The 21,902-nt window shown below is 40.8% G+C and overlaps 1 protein-coding gene across 3 annotated transcripts in view; it reads left to right on the forward strand.

Moving 5' to 3' along the window:
• Window positions 1–21,902, forward strand: part of SATB2 (SATB homeobox 2) — a 159,167-nt gene that overhangs the window by 67,015 nt on the left and 70,250 nt on the right. For all 3 annotated transcript variants that reach the window (XM_039495890.1, XM_039495892.1, XM_039495891.1), the window contains exons 5-6: window positions 1,706–1,829; window positions 6,889–6,991. In XM_039495890.1, the coding sequence (XP_039351824.1) occupies window positions 1,706–1,829; window positions 6,889–6,991 (227 nt within the window). The remainder of the gene's footprint in view (window positions 1–1,705; window positions 1,830–6,888; window positions 6,992–21,902) is intronic.

The raw sequence follows: 21,902 nt of genomic DNA on the forward strand, positions 1-21,902 counted from the left end.
TAATGTGTTAAAATATTTTCTGGAGGAACACAGCCAATGAGTAGTGATGGGAAACTGCACCTCTACCACTAAACCCTTCATCTGTGGAGTCCCACAAAGATCAGTTCTCTCTCCAGTCCTTTTCAACATCTACATGCAGCAGCTAGGTGAAATGGTCAGATAGCACTGTGAATAATGTTACAAGCATGGATTCAGGTACCAACAGTATGCAGCTGAGACACAGTGAAGTCTGTCCTTCACCACATACAATCACACTACGACTACCAGGATTCCCCAATGCTTGGAGGAGATCAGCTCATGGATGAAGAATAGCATGCTGAAACTGAACCTGAGCAAGGCAGAGGTGTGCTGATAGGCAGAGGAAAGTGTCTCCAACTAAGTCTCCTTGACTGAAGTCATGTGCCCACAATTGGTCAATTCAGTCTGTAGTTTAGGAGCACTCTTGGATTCTTTGCCAACACCAACCTCTCACATAGCAACTTTTCTGAATAACGCTCTGTCATCTCCAGTTGCCTCTTTTCCCTCCTGGTGGATAAAGACCTGGCCTTAATTTCTCACGCCTATGTCACCTCTTGCCTGGACTACAGTAATGTGATATACCTGGGCAGGAAGTCATCAGCCCTTGGGAAATTCCAGCTAGTACAGAATGCTGTAGTGCATCTCCAGTGCAACACAGGCTACTGTGGGAGCATCATACCCACCCTCTGCTCTCTGCACTGGCCTCCCAAAGATTATTAAATCAAATGTAAGGTCTTGGTCCTTATCACCAGTGTGGTCAATGGCCTGGGCCCAGCATGTCTGAAAGAGCCTCAAATTCTGAGATGAAGACTCTGGTCAGCAGCTCCCTTCCTTAGGCACAAAAGCACTTTCTAGCATAAAGGTAAAGCTGATCTGTGTAGGAGACAGAACGGTTTCATGGATCAGTCTGAGACTGAAACAAAGTCCCCCAGGAACAAAGAATTGTCACAAACCTCTCCGTCTTCCTCACTGATTGCAAGGCACACTTCTTTGACCTTGCCTACTCTAATACAAACACAGAGCATGCATACTTAAAAAAAATCAAACAACCTTATAACAATCAAGTGCACCTGAAATGAAACCTTCCCAAAACAGAACGATATGAAAACACATGCAGTTCACCACAAGTGGAGAGAATGAGAGTGACCCATCTGTGACAGACCTTAGTCACATTGGGTAATGCACTGCTGGAAGGTGCTCAGATACTATGGTGGTGAGGGCAGGATATGTACCAATGTAGAACAGAATTCTGTTTTAGACCAAAGCCTTGGCCCTCCAGAATGAGGGCGTCTCTCACTACTTAACCGTGTTTTGTAATTTTTTTTCTATTCCAGCAGGAGCATCTATTTGTGCCTGAGAGGCTGCCTTTCCCAGTCATTTGTGTGGCCTGCATTAAGCAGAGCACTTTGCACTGCTTCAGGCCCCAAAGGAAATGGCTAGGCACACATGTTACATCACTTACGGAGGCTTAGCTAGGATTTCTGGCGTGTGCTGTAATTCTCTTAGTTGCAGCACATGTCTTGTTGGGGGGAATAGGGATATAAAAAAAGGATGCACTTTAAAGAAAGGTCTGGAAACAGGACTGTAAAGTGGGGATGTCTTCACAAAGATTTATGGTTGCATGAAGAGAGCAGGTTTGCTTGCTGGTGACGTTTCCATCTGATTTTTCTGCTTTCTGTTTTTACAGTTGTTCAAAGTTGGAAGACTTGCCAGCAGAGCAGTGGAACCATGCCACAGTCCGCAATGCCTTAAAGGAACTGCTTAAAGAGATGAATCAGAGCACATTAGCCAAAGAATGCCCTCTCTCCCAGGTCAGTGCTTTTACCTGTCCTAGAGGAATCTGCTTTATAAAATCCAAAGCCAGTAACTGTTTAGCAAGGTGTTTGCAAGAGAAAATTCCAGAAATGTTTAATCTTTGTTTTAATTAAAAAGGAGAAATTCCAATCCACTTGGGAAAATTATCTCTTTACAAATAGTGCACCACAATTAAAGAGTAATGTGTTGTTGGAAGGAGATGAGCTGGTTTGTGACCTAAACTTCAAAGGGACCCCGATTTCTCCATATATATCATCACCAAATTTTGTACTACCACTCAATACCCTGTATTGCAACTAGAGTGACCAGACAGCAAGTGTGAAAAATCGGGATGGGGGTGGGGGTAATAGGAGCCTATATAAGAAAAAGACCCCAAAATTGGGACTCTCTCTATAAAATCAGGACATCTTGTCACCCTAATTGCAACAGCCGCTTATCTTCACTGGTAGAAGCCTGCAGCATACATTAGGGACACACACAGTTTTCATCAATCTCTGATGACAAAGAAATGTATATAACTCTCATCAGTGTGGTGCCAGTTTCTAGGAAGATATAACAAAAGTGTGTTTGTGTGTGTAAATAGAGAGAGAAACTTTATTCAGTATAACTTTGTCACTTGCAGTGAAGACACAACCATAGTTCAGACTCCTAATGAAACTGAGCTCTTGATCAAATTTCTTACATAAAGACTTGTATGAAGTTGGCAAGGTTAGCTGAGCACCCCTCTGTATCACTAAAACAGCCAACATCCAGTGATTCATATTACCTGACAAAAAACTTCATTAGAACAGAAGTAGAGCTGTTAATATAGTGCTTTATATTGTCTTTTAAAAATATGAAAACGTATCTTTTATAGTTAACCTCTTCCCCCTTCCCTCCAAACAATAAATGAACAATCCTTAAATGCTAAAAACTCTGTTCATTTGCTAACACCAATCTGAATGTTGTCCTCCTGTTGCTGCCTACCTTCAACATACAGGTTAGAAACAGCCAAGCAAAACAAACATGAGTATACACATTCCAACATGAAGGTGTTCTGTTGTACAATAGAATGATGTAACCCACACCAGCTTTTGCATTTTATATCTAGTCAGGAGTCTGATTAAAGTAGATAGTAAAAATGATCTTGTGGTTATTAGGTCTTTAGAGTGTCCATATCAAATTTGCTAACTTATAAATTAAAAAAAATATTATTTTTAGCTATGAACACCACAAACTCAACCCTGGATTCATAAATCAAGGATCTTTGATGATGATATGTCATAACTAGTGATAGTTAGTAGGCCAAATTTGGTCCTCCATTAGATCTATGCCACCCCAAAAAGATACAGGTCAGAATTAAGTCCTGCAGCTGGTACTGTCCACAATAGAATCTCTCTCAGCTTCCCATAGTTGCAGAGCTAACAGGAGTAGAAAAGCAGTGTAACACACATTACTTACTGAAGTGACTCTGAATACAGGAGTGGATGTGTTGAATAAGGTGTTACTTTTACAGAGTAGAACAACACTTTGTGTTTTTGCCTTTATATATAGAATGGGAACTGCAAAAGGAGAAATCTGATTGGCTAATAAGGGTTCCAGCATGTAGGTTGGGGCTCTTTGGCAGATGGTAGCAAAACTAGCGTATAAATTTACATTTCAAGAAGTGAAATTAGATGAGATACCTGCAACTCTCAGGTGGAGGAAGACTGGTTTTCAATCCTGTGTGTCCCAGTGCACCTGACCTGTACCACTGTCCAGTATAACTGAATGGTGAGCCATGTTACGTGGTGGCATTCATTCACTGTTTAGGGATGTTTTCCATCAGTTTCCGTATGGGAATGTGGCAGTTGGCTTACCTCTCTATAAACTCATCCTGACATACATTAACAAGATCACTGATGGCAGAACTGTAGGAGAAATAATCTCTATCCTGGTGATTATGCAGAGAATAAAGGTATAGAGACACGCTTTTGTGGGTTCTCATTCAGCAAAGCATTTGCACACGCTTACCTTTACGCATGTGCGTAAGTGATTTGCTAAATGGCAATGGACTCCAATGGCAATGGAGGCTGGACCACAATGAATGCACTTCTTGCGTTAGAGCCACAAAAAGTTGTAACCTCTGTTGTCGTGGCTCCCAAAATGTAAAAGATACAGTGGAAGGTTGCATAGGAGCTGTCTATTGCCATTATCTGAATTTGCCTTGAATACAATTCCTTTTCCCAAATCAGTTTTAAAAAAACACCGCACCAAATGTGAAATGTCATTACAACCCCCTTGTGGTTAATATATTATTGACAGCAGCAAATTACAGAGCTGTCTCCTAGGAGTCAAACTGCGGCGTAAATGCTGCTGTTTATTAATGTGTTCACAGTGCATCGAGTTTCCCTCTGTACAGAAGTGGAAAGGGGCAGCACAGGGAGCTTTCTTTTTTCTCAGTGACTATGCTCCAGCTCTTGTTCTTGGTACATGAGCTCTTCTTGCAGCCCAGATGGAGATTCTGATTGCCACTGATGGGCAATGTAATCTTTCGCTTTGATTTACAATTGTTCTGTTTTTCCTGCTAGGTGTATTATGTATCTGCAGCTTAGCCGCCCTTAGCATAAGGCTGCTGTTCAAGCAAATAAATCCCAGTTAACCAAGGCAGGGCATTGGGGGTGGGGGTGGTGGGAAAGGAAATCCAATTATTTCTTCACATCCATCTTTGCATTGAGACCTCTGTCTTCCAAGTGTGTTGTGCTAATCATTCCAGTATTGTTCATGTATTTTGCATACTTGTATAAACTTCATTTCCTTGTTGTGGGTTGGTGGTTTTTGTTTTCGTCCCATAGCTTTCGCCTTTTGTTTTAACTTACGACATTATATCTTGTTTATATGAATCCTCTGCTAGTTCTAGGATACGTTATCAGACAGATGCCAGCTTTCTTTCCATGTGGTTGTGATGAAATTGTCCACCCACTGGGGGTAGGAAGACTAATTTCTGCCCCATTTTTCTTCCTCAGAACCACCACAGCTATAATCTTAGTAATGCCCATTTATTGTAGAGCTGTGAGAGCTTAAACAAAAACCTGCTGGAAAAATAAGCTGTTTAGAGCTGCTTCTTCCAGCTTGAAGTTTCCACTCTGTTATGCCTTCAAAATGCTCCTGTTTCCTCAGGGCACACTTTAGAACAAGCAAGGATTCATAGGGAAGGAGGTGCTGCTGACTGTTATGGTACTAGGTGTAGGTCTCAAAATATGAATTTTAATTAGAAAATTGGAGCTGAGTTTTGGCGATTAGAACATCCATTTAAAAAAAAAAATCCCAGCCCTTATTTCACAGCTACGTTGAGTCTCCCGTACTGCAGCTTAGTGGCATTCACGTGGAAATGTGAAAGTGAAAGGGAAGAGGATCCTGTGTGTTTAAAGTGAATTCATGCCTCAAAGACTGAAACTAATCTGTACAGTCCAGTCGTCCTTAAGACTCTCTACAGTAAATTCTTCTCAGCCTCCTAAAACCCCCAAAACTCAAGGGGTCAGGAAAATTGGCGTGTTTTGAGGTTCCAACAGAGTAGCAGACTGGGCTGAATAAATGCATAATTGATCTTGAATGGGGTGGCTTTTTATTTTATTTTATTTTATATAAAAGCAGCATAAAAGTGGAGTAAACCAGAAGTGAGCCTAGCTAGTAGGTTAACAGCTATGGATCACACCCCATTTCACACATGAGCCTAGAGGGGCCTATGTGCCAGAGTTGGAACCCGTGGTAAATAGCTTGCAATTGCTTTGAGGTCATGCGATCTCCTTAATCTCTTCTACTGTGCAGAAGTGTCATAACAGGTGCCAACATTTCTCTGAACCCTGGCATGACTGTAGGAATAAAAAATGTGATTTCAAGAAAGGATGCTTTGGCTCACACATCTTGTTAAACTTCTTGGGTTTTAGAGTGAATGTGTGTTTATAGATTAGGGATCAGCAACCTTGGGCATGCGGCTCACCAGGGTAAACACCCTGGTGGGCCGGGCCGGTTTGTTTAACTGCTGCGTCTGCAGGTTCGGCTGATCGCGGCTCCCACTGGCTGTGGTTCACCGTTCCAGGCCAATGGGGGCTGCGGGAAGCGGTGTGTGCCGAGGGATGTGCTGACCGCTCTTACCCTGCCGAGCCGCATGCCAGTAGTTGCCAATCTCTGGTATAGATCTATGTATATTTATATAAATGTAGATATACACATAATGCAATGATTCAGCTCTGGAAGAGTTTAAAAGTTATCAACAATTATTTACTCTCTAAAATTGAGATAACTACCAGTAACAAAAACTATTTTCCACCATATGGCCAAAAGTGCCCCAACTGTAAAATATTTGTGTGTGTGTCAGGTGCGGCAGAGCAACTCTACCTACTGTCTTCTTCCAGTTGTTTTGTAGCGGTAGTTGCCAGAGGATACCTGCAAAGAGTGGGGATGGTGGTGAAGCACTCTGAATCTTTCAGCTGTACTGTATTTAGTTTAATCCGCTCTGAAGAGCACTGTTAATTTTTCTGTTGAGTGATTTTTCACACAAGAGCTAATCGCACGTTTCTATAAATTATATTAATTTAACTTATTTGCCTAACTGTTGTTCTGCAGCGAGTAGCACGGATGTTCTCCAGTTCTTGGCTGTGTGGTCTTGTTGCAGTTGAAAGCAGATCAGAAGCATCTGAAAAGCATTATTTGGATTATGCATGCTAATCTTACCTTTAGAATCTGGTTCCTAAATCACAGTTCTAATGTGTGTGTCCCCCAACATGTCACTGCCTGCAGTTATGTTTTTAGTATGAAGATTCTGTGACATCACAAGCATAAATTAAAGTGACAAGTCAGTGGGAGCTGGAGACAGGAGTCTTGGTTCACACAGCATCTTTTTTGCATTATTAGTGAACCAGAGTAATCATGTCTGGGGATGTAGAGTGGGAAATACAGTCAATTTTGAGTCCTTCACAGGTTAGGTTTTGAAGGCAGGTTTGGGTGATCCATGTGAGCTTGCATGTCATTGATGATCTCTGGAAAAGAGTTTTCATTGTTTTTTTCAACACACTTTCTGTCTTCCTTTACTTCCAGAGTATGATTTCATCCATTGTAAATAGCACATACTATGCCAATGTATCAGCAACCAAGTGCCAGGAGTTTGGGAGATGGTATAAAAAGTACAAGAAGATTAAAGGTAAATTAACTTCAGTTATTGTTAATTTCCAAGCCAATGAACTGTGTTTGACTGTTTGAAATTTTGTTTTAAGTAAGGGTGATGATAAGCCTTAATAATATTACTGATTTTGTCTGCAAAGAGGGCACAGTTGTAGCACACTGGAAATTAAATCCAATGCCTTATGAACAAGGATGGTGTGAAAGAAAAGATTTTTAAAGAAAACATGCTAGTTACATCACATTTTAGATTGTTATTGCATTGAAAGGATCAACTGTGTGTGTAAGAAAACTAAAACATCTTGGGGGGAAAAATCTGCTATAGAAGATCTGGATTGAAAAGTTAAATTGCTAAGTAAATCACCTTCATCATATTTTATTTATGAAAACTAAAAACCTGTCTTCCTAAGTTAAATATATCCTCGCTTTCTTTTAAATACGGTTAAGTATATTGGCATTCCTGCCATGTCACATCATTTGGAATTTAGGTAGCAGCAGTGCATTTGAGACCAAGTTGCTTGGAGGCACTGGGCTAATTTCATCCCAACTATTCCCACTTGTACCAAAATGAAAATGGCCCATTATTTTTATTATATGGAATGGAATTGTGTTAGTTGGTGAAATACTAATGTCTTATACAGGAACGTTATTCTAGGTAGGTTCTTATAATGCCCTCGTTGCCATAATGCCTGAGTGTCTTCCAGCAGCGCGTTAAGTGACGTTACTAACATCTGTCATGTGTAATTTGTTCTTTCTCTTGTCCTTTCCTCAAGGGGAGGATTGTGTGTACAATGCTGTTTTGTTTTGGTAGAGTTCTGTTTTAAATACGCATGCTGCTATGTATTTGTGTTAGACAAAGTATGGCTGAAGAAGTGCACCTTGTATTTGAAGGGGGAGGTGGTGAGGTTTGTGATGGTTCTTTGTTCCGCAGTCTCGGACCGACCCTGAGTACGCTGTCTTCTGCACAGACGAGATTTGCCGTTATGGTAGAAAGTTCTAGTTTGCCTGAAGAGTGGAGTTGTTGGCTAGAGTCTTCATCTCAGAACTTGAGTCTCTTTTAGATGTGCTGGGTTCAGGCCATTGAGCACCATGAAGATAAGATCTTAGATCTTAAATTTGACTTGATATTCTTTGGGAAGCCAGTGGAGAGAGCAGAGGACTGGTTTGATGTGCGTGCTCATGGTAGCTTGAGGTTGCTAAGAAGATGCATTGCAGTGTTTTGTTTTAGTTGGAGTTTCTTAAGGACTGATGGCTTCCTGCCCAGTATATCATATTATTTTAGTCTAGATGGTGGGTGAGGGCCTCTCGTGGATCAGTAACTGGTTAAAAGATAGGAAGCAAAGGGTAGGAATAAATGGTCAGTTTTCATAACGGAGAGAGGTAAATAATGGGATCCTCCAAGGGTCTGTACTGGAAATTGTGCCATTCAACGTATTCATAAATGATCTGGAAAAGGGGGCGAATAGTGAGGTGACAAAGTTTGCAGACAATGCAGAATTATTCAAGATATTTAAATCCAAAACTGACTGTGAAGAGTTACCAAGGAATCTCACTAAATTGAGTGGGTGACAAAATGGCAGATGAAATTCAGTGCTGATGAATTCAAAGTATTGCATATTGGGGAAAAAATCATCCTCACTATACATACAAAATAGTGGAATCTAAATTTGCTGTTACCATGCAGGAAAGAGACCTTAGAGTCCATGGATAGTTCTCTAAAAACATCTGCTCAGTGTGCAGCAGCAGTCAAAAAAAACCTAACAATGTTAGGAACCCTTTGGGAAGGGATAGGTAATACGACAGAAAATATCACAATGCCACTATATAAATTCATTGTATGCCCACACGTTGAATACTGCATGCAGTTCTGGTCATCCCACCTCAAAAAAGATCCATTGGAATTGGAAAAGGTTCAGAGGACAACACAAATGATTGGAGTATGGAACAACTTCTGTACGAGGAGAGGTCAAAAACAGTGTTCAGTTTAGAAAAGATATGACTAAGCGGGGATATGTTAGAGGTGTGTAAAATCATGAATGGTGTGGAGAAAGTGAATAAGGAAGTGTTATTTACTCCTTCACAAGAACTAGGGATCACCCAATGAAATTAATAGGCAGCAGGTTTAAAACAAACATATATAAGAACTTCTTCACACAATGCACAGTCAATCTGTGGGACTTGTTGCCAGGAATGTTGAAAAGGCCAAAAGTATAACTGGGTTCACAAAAGGATTAGATAAGTGCATGGAGGATAGGTCCAATGTCTATTAGCCAAGACGGTCAATGACTCAACTCCATGCTTTGTGTGTCCCTGAACCTCCATCTGCAAGAAGCTGGGAGTGGATGACAGGGGATAGATCACTCGATGGATCATGTTCTCTTCATTCCCTCTGAAGCATTTGGTACTGGTCACTATTGGAAAACAGGATATGTGGCTTGATGGATCATTAGTCTGACAGCCAATGCATTGGTCATTCTTATGTTCAAATTTTGTATAGGAAAGATAAAGCTCTATGTCATTATATATTTCTCACACTTAAGTCTGTATCATGTGTTCATTTCACCTACTGGCTGCATGTAGATGTTGAAAAGGGATGGAGAAAGAATTGATCCTTGTGGGACTCAACAAATGAGGGGTCTAGTGGTGGAGGCATAGTTTCCCATCAATATGGTTTGGACATGTCCCTCCAGGAAGGACTTTAACTATTTTAGGACATTTCAGTGGACCTCTGCCATCTCTCGAGACAGCAGTATCTCATAGTCAACAGTGTCAAATGTTGCAGACAGGTCAAAGAAGGTGAGAATGGATGTCTGCTCACCATCCATTTATTGCAGGAGATCATCGGTGGCACTAAAGCTGTTTCTGATCCTGGCCTGGCCTGAATCCAGATTTTGGGGACTAGGATATTATTTTAAATTAGATGTTTGTAATTGACCTGTGGCTAGATTCTCTGTGAGCTTTCTTAGAAACGGAACGTTTGACACCGAGCAGTAGTTGGCGTGAACCAATGTATCAAAGAGGGAGGGTTTCTTCAGTGTCGATCTCTGGAAGAGAAGATTCCTTCCCTGAATTGGAATGCGTTGGCTATCTCAGGTATGACTTGCACCAGAAGCTCAAGACTTTTTTTCACCAGCCATAAAGGCATGTGTCAGATTCACAAATCTTGGGTTGGTACTCCATTATGGTGCCCATAATTTCTTGAGAAGTGAATATACCAAATTTACACTTATTCATGAAACTCAAATGTTTAAAAAAGTGTCTGCAGTTTTTTTCTCTTAAAAAGTAGAGCATATAGGATGTGGAAGGCTGCTCATTAATTCATTTAAGGCAAAATATAAACCCATCATAGTAATGTAATAAGGAAGTTTCTTTTAGAATTGAGAATATTTGTATCTTGCATAAGATATCAGGGTAAACACTGAGGGATCTATGTGTCTATTTCCCATTAACTGTAGTGTGGTTACATGTGTGCATGGAGTACGGAAGACACACCTATAAAAATCAGAGCTCAATTGTGTGCAGCCATTATATTTGCCCTAGCAAGAGCGATTTATGTTTTAGGTTAAAAATGTCTGTGAAGGAGATTAAAATAGCTTAATTAAAAGTGTGAATTAAGTATGTAAGAAAATTAAGATACATCTTTTCATCTTGTAAAATTACACGGGGGTGATCTGCAAATTTTGATTTAGACATTTACTATGTTGTTAATATTTACCATTGTGCAGGATGAATTGAATAGTTCCTTCTCACTCTAAATCACCATCCTGTGACTCAGAAGTGTTTTCTTTTCTCTAAATGACACTTAGTAAAAAGATTTTTTTTTAAGTGCTCTTGGCTGAAACAAATCAAAGGAATCAAACAGCTTCAAGGTCATTTAGTAGATCGCTTTTACTCGCTGTTGCAGGAGAAAAGCTATGGGCTTGCTATTTCATCAGGCTAGGGTGTAATGCCAGCTCCAAAGGCACTGGAAACCCTTAACTGTAGTGGTTCTCAATGTTGCCACTTCAGACTCCCAAGTGTTTCTAGCACACCGCATCTTCCACTTTCTTCCTTAGCATTCAATTCTTCAAGCTCTTTCTTTTTTTTAGTTAGTAAGTGCACAGTTAGATCGTTAAGTGCAGTAAAAGCAGAGTGAGACCTTGATTTCAATCAAGAGGTCAAGGATCCAAACCTGAAGAGTTTGCCAGATAACTGTGTATGTGCACTATTTAAAGAGATTCAACTAGTCGTTGCTGTTTGGAAGAATATGTGTGTGTTAGGAGGAGGAGAAAAGAGAAGGTTAAGGTATGTGTGAAGTAAACACAAGCTGCTGTAAAACAGTTCAAGTGGTGTTGATTCATCAACCAAACGAGTGGGAGGGAAAACAAAGATCCATGACAGGTACAGTTGGATATGGAGAATAAATAGCTATGTAACTTCATTGCAATAATCTATAGCACTCTCTGAAAGGGAAGATTTCTGCACTTAGTTTGGTGCTTTTAATTTCACATCTCCATTACTTTGTTATGATTTCATTTCTACTTCACAGTTAGTGGTTTGTACAGTAGAACTCATTTCATATGTGAAATTAGTGAGTTTGTAAATATAAATCTCCACACATCCCTTTTAATAAAAAGTAAAAAGTTTTGTTTTTTAAAAAACTGGATATAAGGAACAGTTAGCATTTAGGATCAAGTTTTGCCCTTGGATATCACTGTGAGGCATTGGGACCAGTACACGCACATCCAAGGCCAGATTTGGTTAATAGAATTTAAAACAAAACAAAACAAAAACCAAACAAGCAAAAAAAAAATCACATGCACTGCAGTAAATGCAAAATAGAAGGGGGCTTCTAAATTACTATTGACATCGCAAACTAAATGCAGTCAATGGTATTTAAATATGTTTCCTATTATCTGCTAATGTCTGTTTTAATAAAACAGTGGGAACTAAATGGTTGCTTCTTAATCAAAACCATGATTTCCTAAACATAAGCTATGTGATTCTGTTACAAATTGCCACATATAGATAGATCTCCTAGGTCAAACTTTTTTCCTTTCTCGTAGAAATAAATAAACAGTAAAATAATTATACACTCTGGAAGATCAAAGTAAATATGACTAAAGCAATGCAGAAATAAAAAAGTCCTCTGGAATAAAAAGAAGAAAAGCATCAGATTGCAGAGTATATAGTTAATGTTTAAATAAATATACAAAACAATCAATAATTTGATATCATTAGCAACAGATGTCAAAACTATATACAAATGGAATTGTATGAAATTTGAAGTAAACATTCTTAGTGTGCATTCTGTTGAGCTTACTGAAAATACGGCTAAATTATTTATGCTTATAATTTTGAACAGTTTTCAGTTAGTTCAGCTCAGAATGTTAATTTTCTCTTGTGTCAAGGCCACGATAGAATAAGGTTCTGGCTTGACTCTCCTACCCCCGTCTACCAGCCCCTTTAAAGTTTGAAGAAATTAACAGTTTACTCAGTAGCACAAGAGTTAGTATACATACTGATAACTGGAATTTACTAGTGTAAGAATGGAGATTTTTCCATCTTTTCCCGGCTGTTGGTCTAGCACTCTGTATGTGTGTTTGGGCATGGGTGAATGGAACAGTAGGATGGAAAAGATCAGGAAAAATCTTTCTAACCTGTTTGGTGTATAAGTATGATATATACTGTGTATGTCAGTGGTTCTCAATTAGGGGCCCCCTGGGAGGCTGTGAGCAGGTTTCAGGGGGGCCACCAAGCAGGGCCAGTGTTAGACTCGCTGGGGCACCGGGTAGAAAGCTGATGTCCCACCGCAGGGGCCAAAGCCCGGGGCCCTGAGAACTTCCACCTGGGATTGAAGCTGAAGCCTGAGCAGCTTAGCTTCCTGGGGGCCCCTGTGGCATGGGGTCCGAGACAGTTACACTGCTTGCTACCCCCTGATGCCAGTCCTGGCTTTTATATGCAGAACACTAGTTGTGGCACAGGTGGGCCATGGAGTTTTTATAGCATGTTGAGGTGGGGGCGGGGCGCTCAGAAAGAAAAAGGTTGAGAACCTCTGGTGTATGTAATTGGGGGAAGAGGGTTTATATTAATACAGTTCTAACTTTAAAAGTTGGGAAATTAGAAAGTTAAGGTTCTCAGTAACTTTCTCTTTGCCACACAGCACATATGTAATAATTTAGATATAACATTTGGCAGTTTAATTACCGATCAAAACTATACACAGGATATGCAAGATGGAGTGAGTTAATGCTGCTACATGCATCTTTTATTTAACTTTTGATGTTAAATTTTCACTTTTTTAAGATTACAGGACTACTTCCTCATTTACACTGAGGCCCTTTGCACTACCCTAAAAGTGGAAAGAGGCCTTGAAGTGGATGTAAAATGACCCCACAAGGCCCTTTGCATTCCCAGAGCAGAAGAAAAGGGCCTCATGTACATGAGAATCAGGCCTACAGTTTTTAAGGAGGACTGCATGTAAATCAGACAGCGATGACCTAGTCTTCGGAGGTACTAAGACGGTCAGTCCAAAACCACCCATCAGCCCCAGTATCATCTGTCGACAGCCAATGCAGGTGCCCAGGGGAGGAGTGAACCTAACAGGCAATGATCAAATGATCTCTCTCTCATCCATCTCCATCCTCTGACTGACGAACACAGAGCTAGAGGGACCATTCTCTTACCCATCATGGCCTAATAGCATTTTGGACTTAGCCACCATGAATTTATCCAGTCCCCTTTTAAACATTGTTATAGTCCTAGCCTTCACAACCTCCTCAGGTAAGGAGTTCCACAAGTTGACTGTGGACTGAACACAAACATCTCCTATGGAAGTTTATGGAAGCTATGGATGTTCAGACCCTTTGAAATTTAGGATCTGAATAATTAGTTTAATATTTCTTAGCAGAATGTAATATGAATGAAGCCCAGTCTTTGGTCCAAAAGTGATGAGATCTTCTTTCAGTCTTCTCTGTTTGTGTTTCAAAATCCAGCAAAAATGTTTTCTTCCAGTCCATATGTAAATAAAACATAAAATTTGTTCAAATGCATTGAAAGGCAAAAGCAATTATCTGCAATGAGTTAAAGCAGAAATAATTGCATTTGCGTTATTTGCTTTGTTTTGTGCATGATTCTACAGCATTTAACACAGACTTACTTGGATTCTCTGTAAAAATTAAAGAATACATACATAAAAAACTGTATGTGTGTGTGTAAAGAGACAACAATATTTCAAAGCAATCAAAAGCATTTCCAAGGAATGAAATTCATAGAAATAGTTCATTGTCCAGTGTCATTTTTGGTAATTTTTGCTAATGGTCTTTCAGCTCTCTGTTTTTAAAAGGTATATTCCCTTCCCAAGGGTAGTTTTATAGGAAAGACAATCACTCCTTCACTACTGAAGTTTTTTTTTTTTTTTTAGTACTGTGAATATTTTCTCTTTGCTTGAGAATTTGGGCTCAGGCTGGGGGGAGAGAGGGGAGCAACAAATATGATGTGACCTTAAAACAAGCTATAAACATCTTTTATTGGTCCAGGTAATAAGAACAGGAGTACTTGTGGCACCTTAAAGACTAACAAATTTATTTCAGCATGAGCTTTCGTGAGCTACAGCTCACTTCTTCAGATGCATAGAATGGAACACACAGACAGGAGATATTTATACATACAGAGAACATGAAAAGGTGGAAGTATGCATAACAATTGATTAGACTTTTCCTGTTATGCATACTTCCACCTTTTCATGTTCTCTGTATGTATAAATATCTCCTGTCTGTGTGTTCCATTCTATGCATCCGAAGAAGTGAGCTGTAGCTTACGAAAGCTCATGCTGAAATAAATTTGTTAGTCTTTAAGGTGCCACAAGTACTCCTGTTCTTTTTGTGGATACAGACTAACACGGCTGCTACTCTGAAACCAGGTAATAAGAGTCATCTTTATCCCTAAGATCAGAGACTATCAGGAGCTAGCCCTTGCAGGAAAGAGGATACATATCTTCCTTAAACTGAGGATAATCTATGTTGTCTTATCTTTTTTGGATCCTCTGTGGTTTTCAGATATTGTTGTAGGCTCTGTTATTTTTTGAAAACTTGTTTACAGCCTCAGACAGAGGGACAGAGAATTTGTTTTTTGACCATAGGCCTTAGTAGCAGTTGCAGGATTAGAGAGTTTAGAAGCAGCAGCATGTGCATGAGTTTCCAGCTTTTCTGCTCTCAGGCTGACAGAACTCAGTTTCCCATTCAAGGCAGCAACTGCCGAGGGAACACACTGAAAATTCCTATTACTTTCTTTAAGAAGTATTTTGAATTGTTCGTCTGAAGCAGGTGTTGCTTCTTAGAAAGATGGCAGTTCTTTTCCATCCAAGATTTTTCCTTTAAATTGCCCTATGTACTAATGTTTTCTTTGGGCTTCGACATTTCAGATGGCTAGTTACACTCATTATCAATTTAGATACTTAAATAACTGATTTAAGAATTTGCAGTTTCTTGGGGTTTTTTTGGTTGTACTTTAGTTGTTGATCTGGAGCTAAGCCAAAACAAGGCCTTTCAGTTCAGCTGACGGCTCTTCCTCCTGCTTTGAAAATCTGAACCTTTTCTTTTATTTACTTTTGTACCTTCAATGCTGAAATTGAATTCAATAGGGTTTTTTCATTCTTTTTTTTTTTAAAAGAAAATGAAAGAAAATAAAGAAACTATCGGTCTTGATATTGTTAGCATTTCGATGGCCCACGGAGGCTTTGAAAGGTCACAGCTCATTGAGGGATGAGCTCACATCTTTAATGCTGTTAAGCTATAGACTATTTTCGGCTATGCTGCTTTGATGGGACAGTAGGGCATTGGTTTACATTGAGACCAGGGGTGGCTCTAGGAATTGCGCCGCCCCAAGCAGGGCGGCACGCCGCGGGGGGGCGCTCTGGCAGTCGCCGGTCCCGCGGCTCCGGTGGACCTCCTGCAGACGTGCCTGTGGAGGGTCTGCTGGTCCCGCGGCTCCGGTGGACCTCCCGCAGGCACGCCTGCGGATGCTCCACCGAAGCCGTGGGACCAACGGACCCTCCGCAGGCATGTCTGCGGGAGGTCCACCGGAGCCGCCTGCCGCCCTCCCGCGGCATGCCGCCCCAAGCACGCGCTTGGCGCACTGGGGTCTGGAGCCGGCCCTAATTGAGACTGCTGTATCTTTACAATGGAAAAAGATGGAGTCTTAATTTTTTTGTAAATCAGAGTATAGAATTGACAGAACAGGCAGGATACAGCAACCATTATAGATATCTGAAAATTGTCTACACCTTTTCAAACCCACATTTCTTTTTCTCCTGTCCCTGATGTTATGAGATTTTTTATTTTTAAGGTCTGTGTTGTATGCGGTTCAATGAGACACAACCTGCCCAATGCATTGGATTCCAGAAGCCCATAAGCTGTGGCCCTTGTGGCTGCTAAGCAGGATGGAGAGAATTAGAACTGGCTGAACTATTCTGAAATTTGAATTTTGATGAAAAAGGCATGTGTGGGAATTTCAACTTTGCAGAATTTTATTCCTATTTTTTGACTGCTCTAGAGAGAATGGGAAGTCCTTACAGCTCCCAGTGTGTTGTCACTGCTAGGTGTCTGCTTAAAAATGTTAGATTCTCACTAAGCATGCTCAGAAGTGAGTTGTCAATTTTTTTTACCTTTTTTGTTTTAAAAACTTTTTATTTTCCAAATTAGCTAAAAGATACTTTCTCACTGTGGAGCAGTCACATGCCAAGACTGGAGTTTTGCTCAGCCATTTTTGAATTATTGGGGAGCAAAGTAAAAAGACTTTCTTCCTCCCCTCCCCGACACTGGTTATCCCAGAGTGTCTTATTTTTTCAGATCCCTTTTGCGCCATTCTGCAGGTTAAATAGGACACACTACCATTCAAATCCAGTATTTATAACTATGTGCAGTTCCCCCCCTTTAAAATTAAAAAAATTCAAGCTTAAAACTCTTTTGGTCACAAATAATTTAAAAATGGTTGAATGGATTTTTCACGCACTTAACAACAAAACAAAGCCCAACTTCCAGTCTCAGGCCAGTTAAGGAAATTTCATCCCCAAAGGAGAATTTTTGAGAAAGTTAGCATCAGGTGAAAATGAGAATGGAAAAGGAACTCTAGACTAAGTTTGAGAATACCCATATCTATTGCTGGGACAAAAAGTGCAGCACTGGTGTATCCTGATCATTTGAATTGCAGATTATACAAAATGTATTTCTGTCATTGAATTATATTTATTCAGCACTCCAGTTATCTGATGTTTTTAGAGGTGTCTCTTAATAAATTACATGGGTGAGCCATTCCCCCTGATGATTGCTAGCAATGGGACTCAGAAAGTGATTTCCACCCACAGCACACATTGCACAATTGGTCAGGTATGGTTTGGGAGGTGCATCATCCATGGTCGATCACTGCCTAACTATGGGGAAGATGCGTAACTACCAGGACAGTTTACCCAGTCATAGGCATTTCTATATGGGACAAGAACAATGGTCCATCTAGATTAACAGTTTCTGTGTTTCTGTAAAATTATTCTGACAACGTTTATTTTTCTTCGTCTTCATTTTTATTCAGGCTGACTGGCATGTAAAGCTCCTCTCTGTATCATATGAACTTACAGTTAGCATATCCTGCCTGTGAACTAGACTGCACATAGTTATAAATACTGGATTCGAACGGCAGTGTGTCCTATTTAACTTGTAGAATGGTGCGAAAGAGAGATGAAAAAATAAAACACTCTGGGATAACCAGTGGGATTCCTTAGGTTGTACAATTATAGGGTGGAAATTTGGCCTCGTATGTTTAAACAGAATTAAAAGAAACAAAGAGCCTTATCCAATACACTGTGAAATCTATGGGAGACTTTCCATTATTCCAGTTGGATCAAGCCCTTAGTGAGAGAGAGAGGAGGTAGAGTCTCAGCGTCTTTTGTAAATGTGCTGATGCAGGTGGAGCTCAGAAATGAATACCATACGAAGGCTTGGCTGTGGTGGGTTGGTCAATAACTTTAGTTCACCATGTGCCCAATTCACCTTGGGTGCTAGTTGCACAGAAGCCTGGTGTTAATTCAGATACACAAATAATGAAGTGGGGGTGCATGAGAGAGAGAACTAAACACAGTCAAGAACAGACAAACGTGTTCTCTGTTTGGTATTTCCATTAGCCTAGGACAGAGAGTAACCTTACTGCCTCTCCCTGTGCCCCACCCCCCACTATTACATATTTGTTATATAATTGTTGTTGGGTCATTTGCATGTTATGAGAGTGGAGGCAGAGAGAGATTGTAAGAGTTAAAACATATTATGAAGGCTGGGTCATTCTGGTAATCTGCTTTTCTCCGAGCCTGTCTATCCCAATCCTGCAAGAGCAAGTGGCCGGGCCAGAACGCAGACGGTAAATGAAGGGCTTTGGTAGACACTGAAGATTAGATGTTGAATGAAAATGAGGCTCCTCAAGCTAGTCCCCTGTACTGAAGTGGCTAAGTGGGCGGTGATTAAAAGAAATAAGTAATTACAGTAATTATAGATGAAAAGATATGACGTTACCACTTTAAAGGCACCTCCCGTGTTCTGGAATCGTTCTGTTATTTCCAAAGAGTTGGCTTGTAATTATGAAGAGAAAGCAGCTGGGTACCCTCTGGATGTGCCACGGCAGCACTGGCTCCTCTAGACAGAGGGTGGTTCTGTGGCTTAATGTGTTGGCCTCCCAATAGTAGAGTCATGGGTTCAGATCCTGATTCAGTGTTTGGTGATGCCTAAACCTGCATGACTGTGACTGTAATAATGACATGACTGACCTTTTATGGTTCAGAAGTATTGCAGGGCTTAATGTGGAGCAGTGTGTGGAAAATGGCCTAGTGCAATCTATAGTTGGCTGTCACGAGGGTCAGAATCTTTTTTACTTTTATGATCATCAAATTGAATCAGGTTTTAAATTAAAAAATAGAATGAAGAAGAAAACCACCAAAACTCTGAAATGGTTCCACTGAAAAACAGCAACATGGCACCTGCTATCCTGTGATGGTGAGTTAAAATCACAATTGAAATAAAGCAGTTCTGTCTATTCTTTTTCACAACCGCCTCCTCCTCCATTACAGTGGCTGTTTGTCGAAGTTCTCAGACAAAGAGTTTGTAATCCCCTGGAATGGAAAGGCCAAGGACTGAATGGGCCTTGGAAGATGGCCTACCATTTCCTCCTTAAAGGAGGCTTACCCAGTGTCAAGGTTGTAGTGTGTTGGTGGGGAAGCATGTTAAGCTTGCCCTCTTGCTCTCTGCACTGTACCAATACTGCGAATGAATTGAGAAATTTGGTATCTAGAGCTGGCAGTCAATTCCAGTGTCATTCATAAGCCCTAAATGCACTACAGGCTGTTTGTGAGAATGCTTTTGTTGACAACCAAACAAAAATAAAATGGGGGGAAAAAAGACAGAACCCTCTCGCTCTTCCACCTAAAAGCATTTGATATAAATCAATTTATCTTTTTTCATTTTTATGGAAAGTCCTTTTTCATGCTATTGTCTGCATCAGCTCTTAGACCAGTGGTTCTCAAACTTTTGTACTGGTGACCCCTTTCACATGGAAAGCCTTTGAGTGTGACCCCACCTTATAAATTGAAAACACTTGTTATAAATTTAACACCATTATAAATGCTGGAGGCAAAGCAGAGTTTGGGGTGGAGGCTGACAGCTCATGACCCCCCCATATAAGAACCTTGTGACCCCCTGAGGGGTCCTGACTCCCAGTTTGAGAACCCCTGTCTTAGAGTATCCAAGATGGATTCAGGTAGATGATACGGAGAGATGTGTTTTGGTTTGCTCATCCTCTGCATCCAGGCATCTTCCTAGTGAAGCTGTAATACTTTGAGACACACACAGTAATCATTTATAACAGGAGAAAGGAGCATAGAAAATGGACAGTTTGCTGCCCTCAGTTAGGGGATCATGTTGATCTGTGATTGTTTTTGGTGTTTGGTGACTTTTTAGGTCATAAGAAATGACCTTATGGTCATTTCTTGGTTGGTCAGGAGTTTTTTGACCAACTGTTTTTTCACCAGAAAATACTGATTTGTTGAAATTTAAACTTTTTGCAGAAACTTATCTGTTTTGATGAAACTTTCCTCAGGTCCAGGATTGAGAGAGAGGCCTCCGCACCCCAGAATAGCCAGTAACTCAGTGCTTAGGGCACTCATCTGGGATGACCCAGGTTCAGATTTGATTTGAAGCAACGAGTCCACTGCGGTGGCAATAATAACATTTTTTAAAAAAAGTCTTGGTTTCATCCCGTTCCAGAACAAAAACAAAAGTCAAATGCATTTTTCGTGCAACTGAATCATTGTTTTCTGACCACCCCTAACGAAGACTTTCCTGGAGTGCTATGTGAGCTGCTTTCCAAGCTCTGGAAATGCACCTTACAGCCTCCTGGTTGCAGAAACCTTGAATCTGGCCAACTGGTGTAATAAAATTGGAAAGGTGTAGGCCAAAAAGTATTGCATTTTTATTTATAAGGACTCTTTAGGGTAATGAGCTTTATAGCTGATATTCATACCTGCTTATTTAAATAGCCAATATGATATGGGGACAAAGGACACAGTTACAAGGCAATATGAAAAGGACAAACACATGTAGGGTAAGACTGTGTCGGGAACATGTGGAAATCAGACAGTGCAAATGGAGGGTACCACTTACCTATAAAAAACATGAGGCTGTATATTGATATGGTAGTGCGAGGGTATCCAGCTTCATTACTCACATGTTGTGCTCTCTGTATATTGCCTTCTTTTTCTCATAAATTGCTATGGGGATGCTCTTTGTCTGAGGGTAATACCATGCCACCATTTCAGCATTCTCACATTGGCTTCACTGCCTGGGTTGGCCCTACAGTGCCCCTACTGGCCACGGCTTGAGATGTGACACTGGGCGGGGAGGAAGGTCTCTGAGGTGGGACCGAGCATTCTCTTTCTCAGGTGCTTAACTGGTTGGTTGTTGCTCACATATTCAGTGTCTAATGGATCACCCTACGTGGGGATCGCAAAGAATTTTCCTCCGGTCAGATTGGCAGTGACTTTTTTCACCTTCCTCTGCAGCATGTGGGTGCAGGTCACTTGCCAGGATTATCTGTGTATATCTCACTAAGGGCATGTCTACATTACCGGCTGGATCGACGGTCAGCGATTGATTTGGCGCAGGTCGATTTATCACGTCTAGTCTAGACACGATAAATTGACTGCCAAGTGCTCTCCCGTCGCCTCCAATACTCCACCTGTGCGAGAAGCGCAGGCGGAGTCAAACGGGGGAGTGTCGGACATTGACTTACCACAGTGAAGACACCACGGTAAGTAGCTCTAAGTACGTCAACTTCAGCTACGTTATTCGCGTAGCTGAAGTTGCGTAACTTAGATCGATCCCCCGCCCTAATGTAGACCAGGCCTTAGTCATTTCCCTGCCATTGCAGGGACCTCAGGACTGGTGCTCCTTGGTGTCTTCTATTCTCAGCCTGTGGCATATAGTACTCTAGCCTGCTGGGCATTGTAATACTTCGCTCTAATTTCAGTTGGGTTTAGTGGACAGGTGCTGGGTGGAGTTGATGGCTTGTGATAAGGAGGTCAAACTAGATGATCTGGTGGTCCCTTCTGGGTCTATGACCCTGTCAGAGCAACAGGGCAGACAATATGGGTAGTAGTCTAAGACTACAATGTAGAGAGAATTGGGTAATCCACATTTTTTCCATGCAACGTGATTGTTAATGGTGACTTGTTTTTATTATTAAGGCAGCTAAAGTGACTAGAATCTGGTTTGTTTATGGGGGACATGTGTATTACTATACAGCATAAAATGATGGAAAAAGGAAACTGATAATAAGGGGAAAAATACACCCAAGGAAATGAGTCAAATGATATATTTGTATTCTTGTAATACCAGCTAGCACTGCAAAGGTTAACAGGCAGG

The sequence above is a fragment of the Mauremys reevesii genome, linkage group 11 (assembly GCF_016161935.1).
Source record: "Mauremys reevesii isolate NIE-2019 linkage group 11, ASM1616193v1, whole genome shotgun sequence".
NCBI classification, from domain to species: domain Eukaryota; kingdom Metazoa; phylum Chordata; order Testudines; family Geoemydidae; genus Mauremys; species Mauremys reevesii.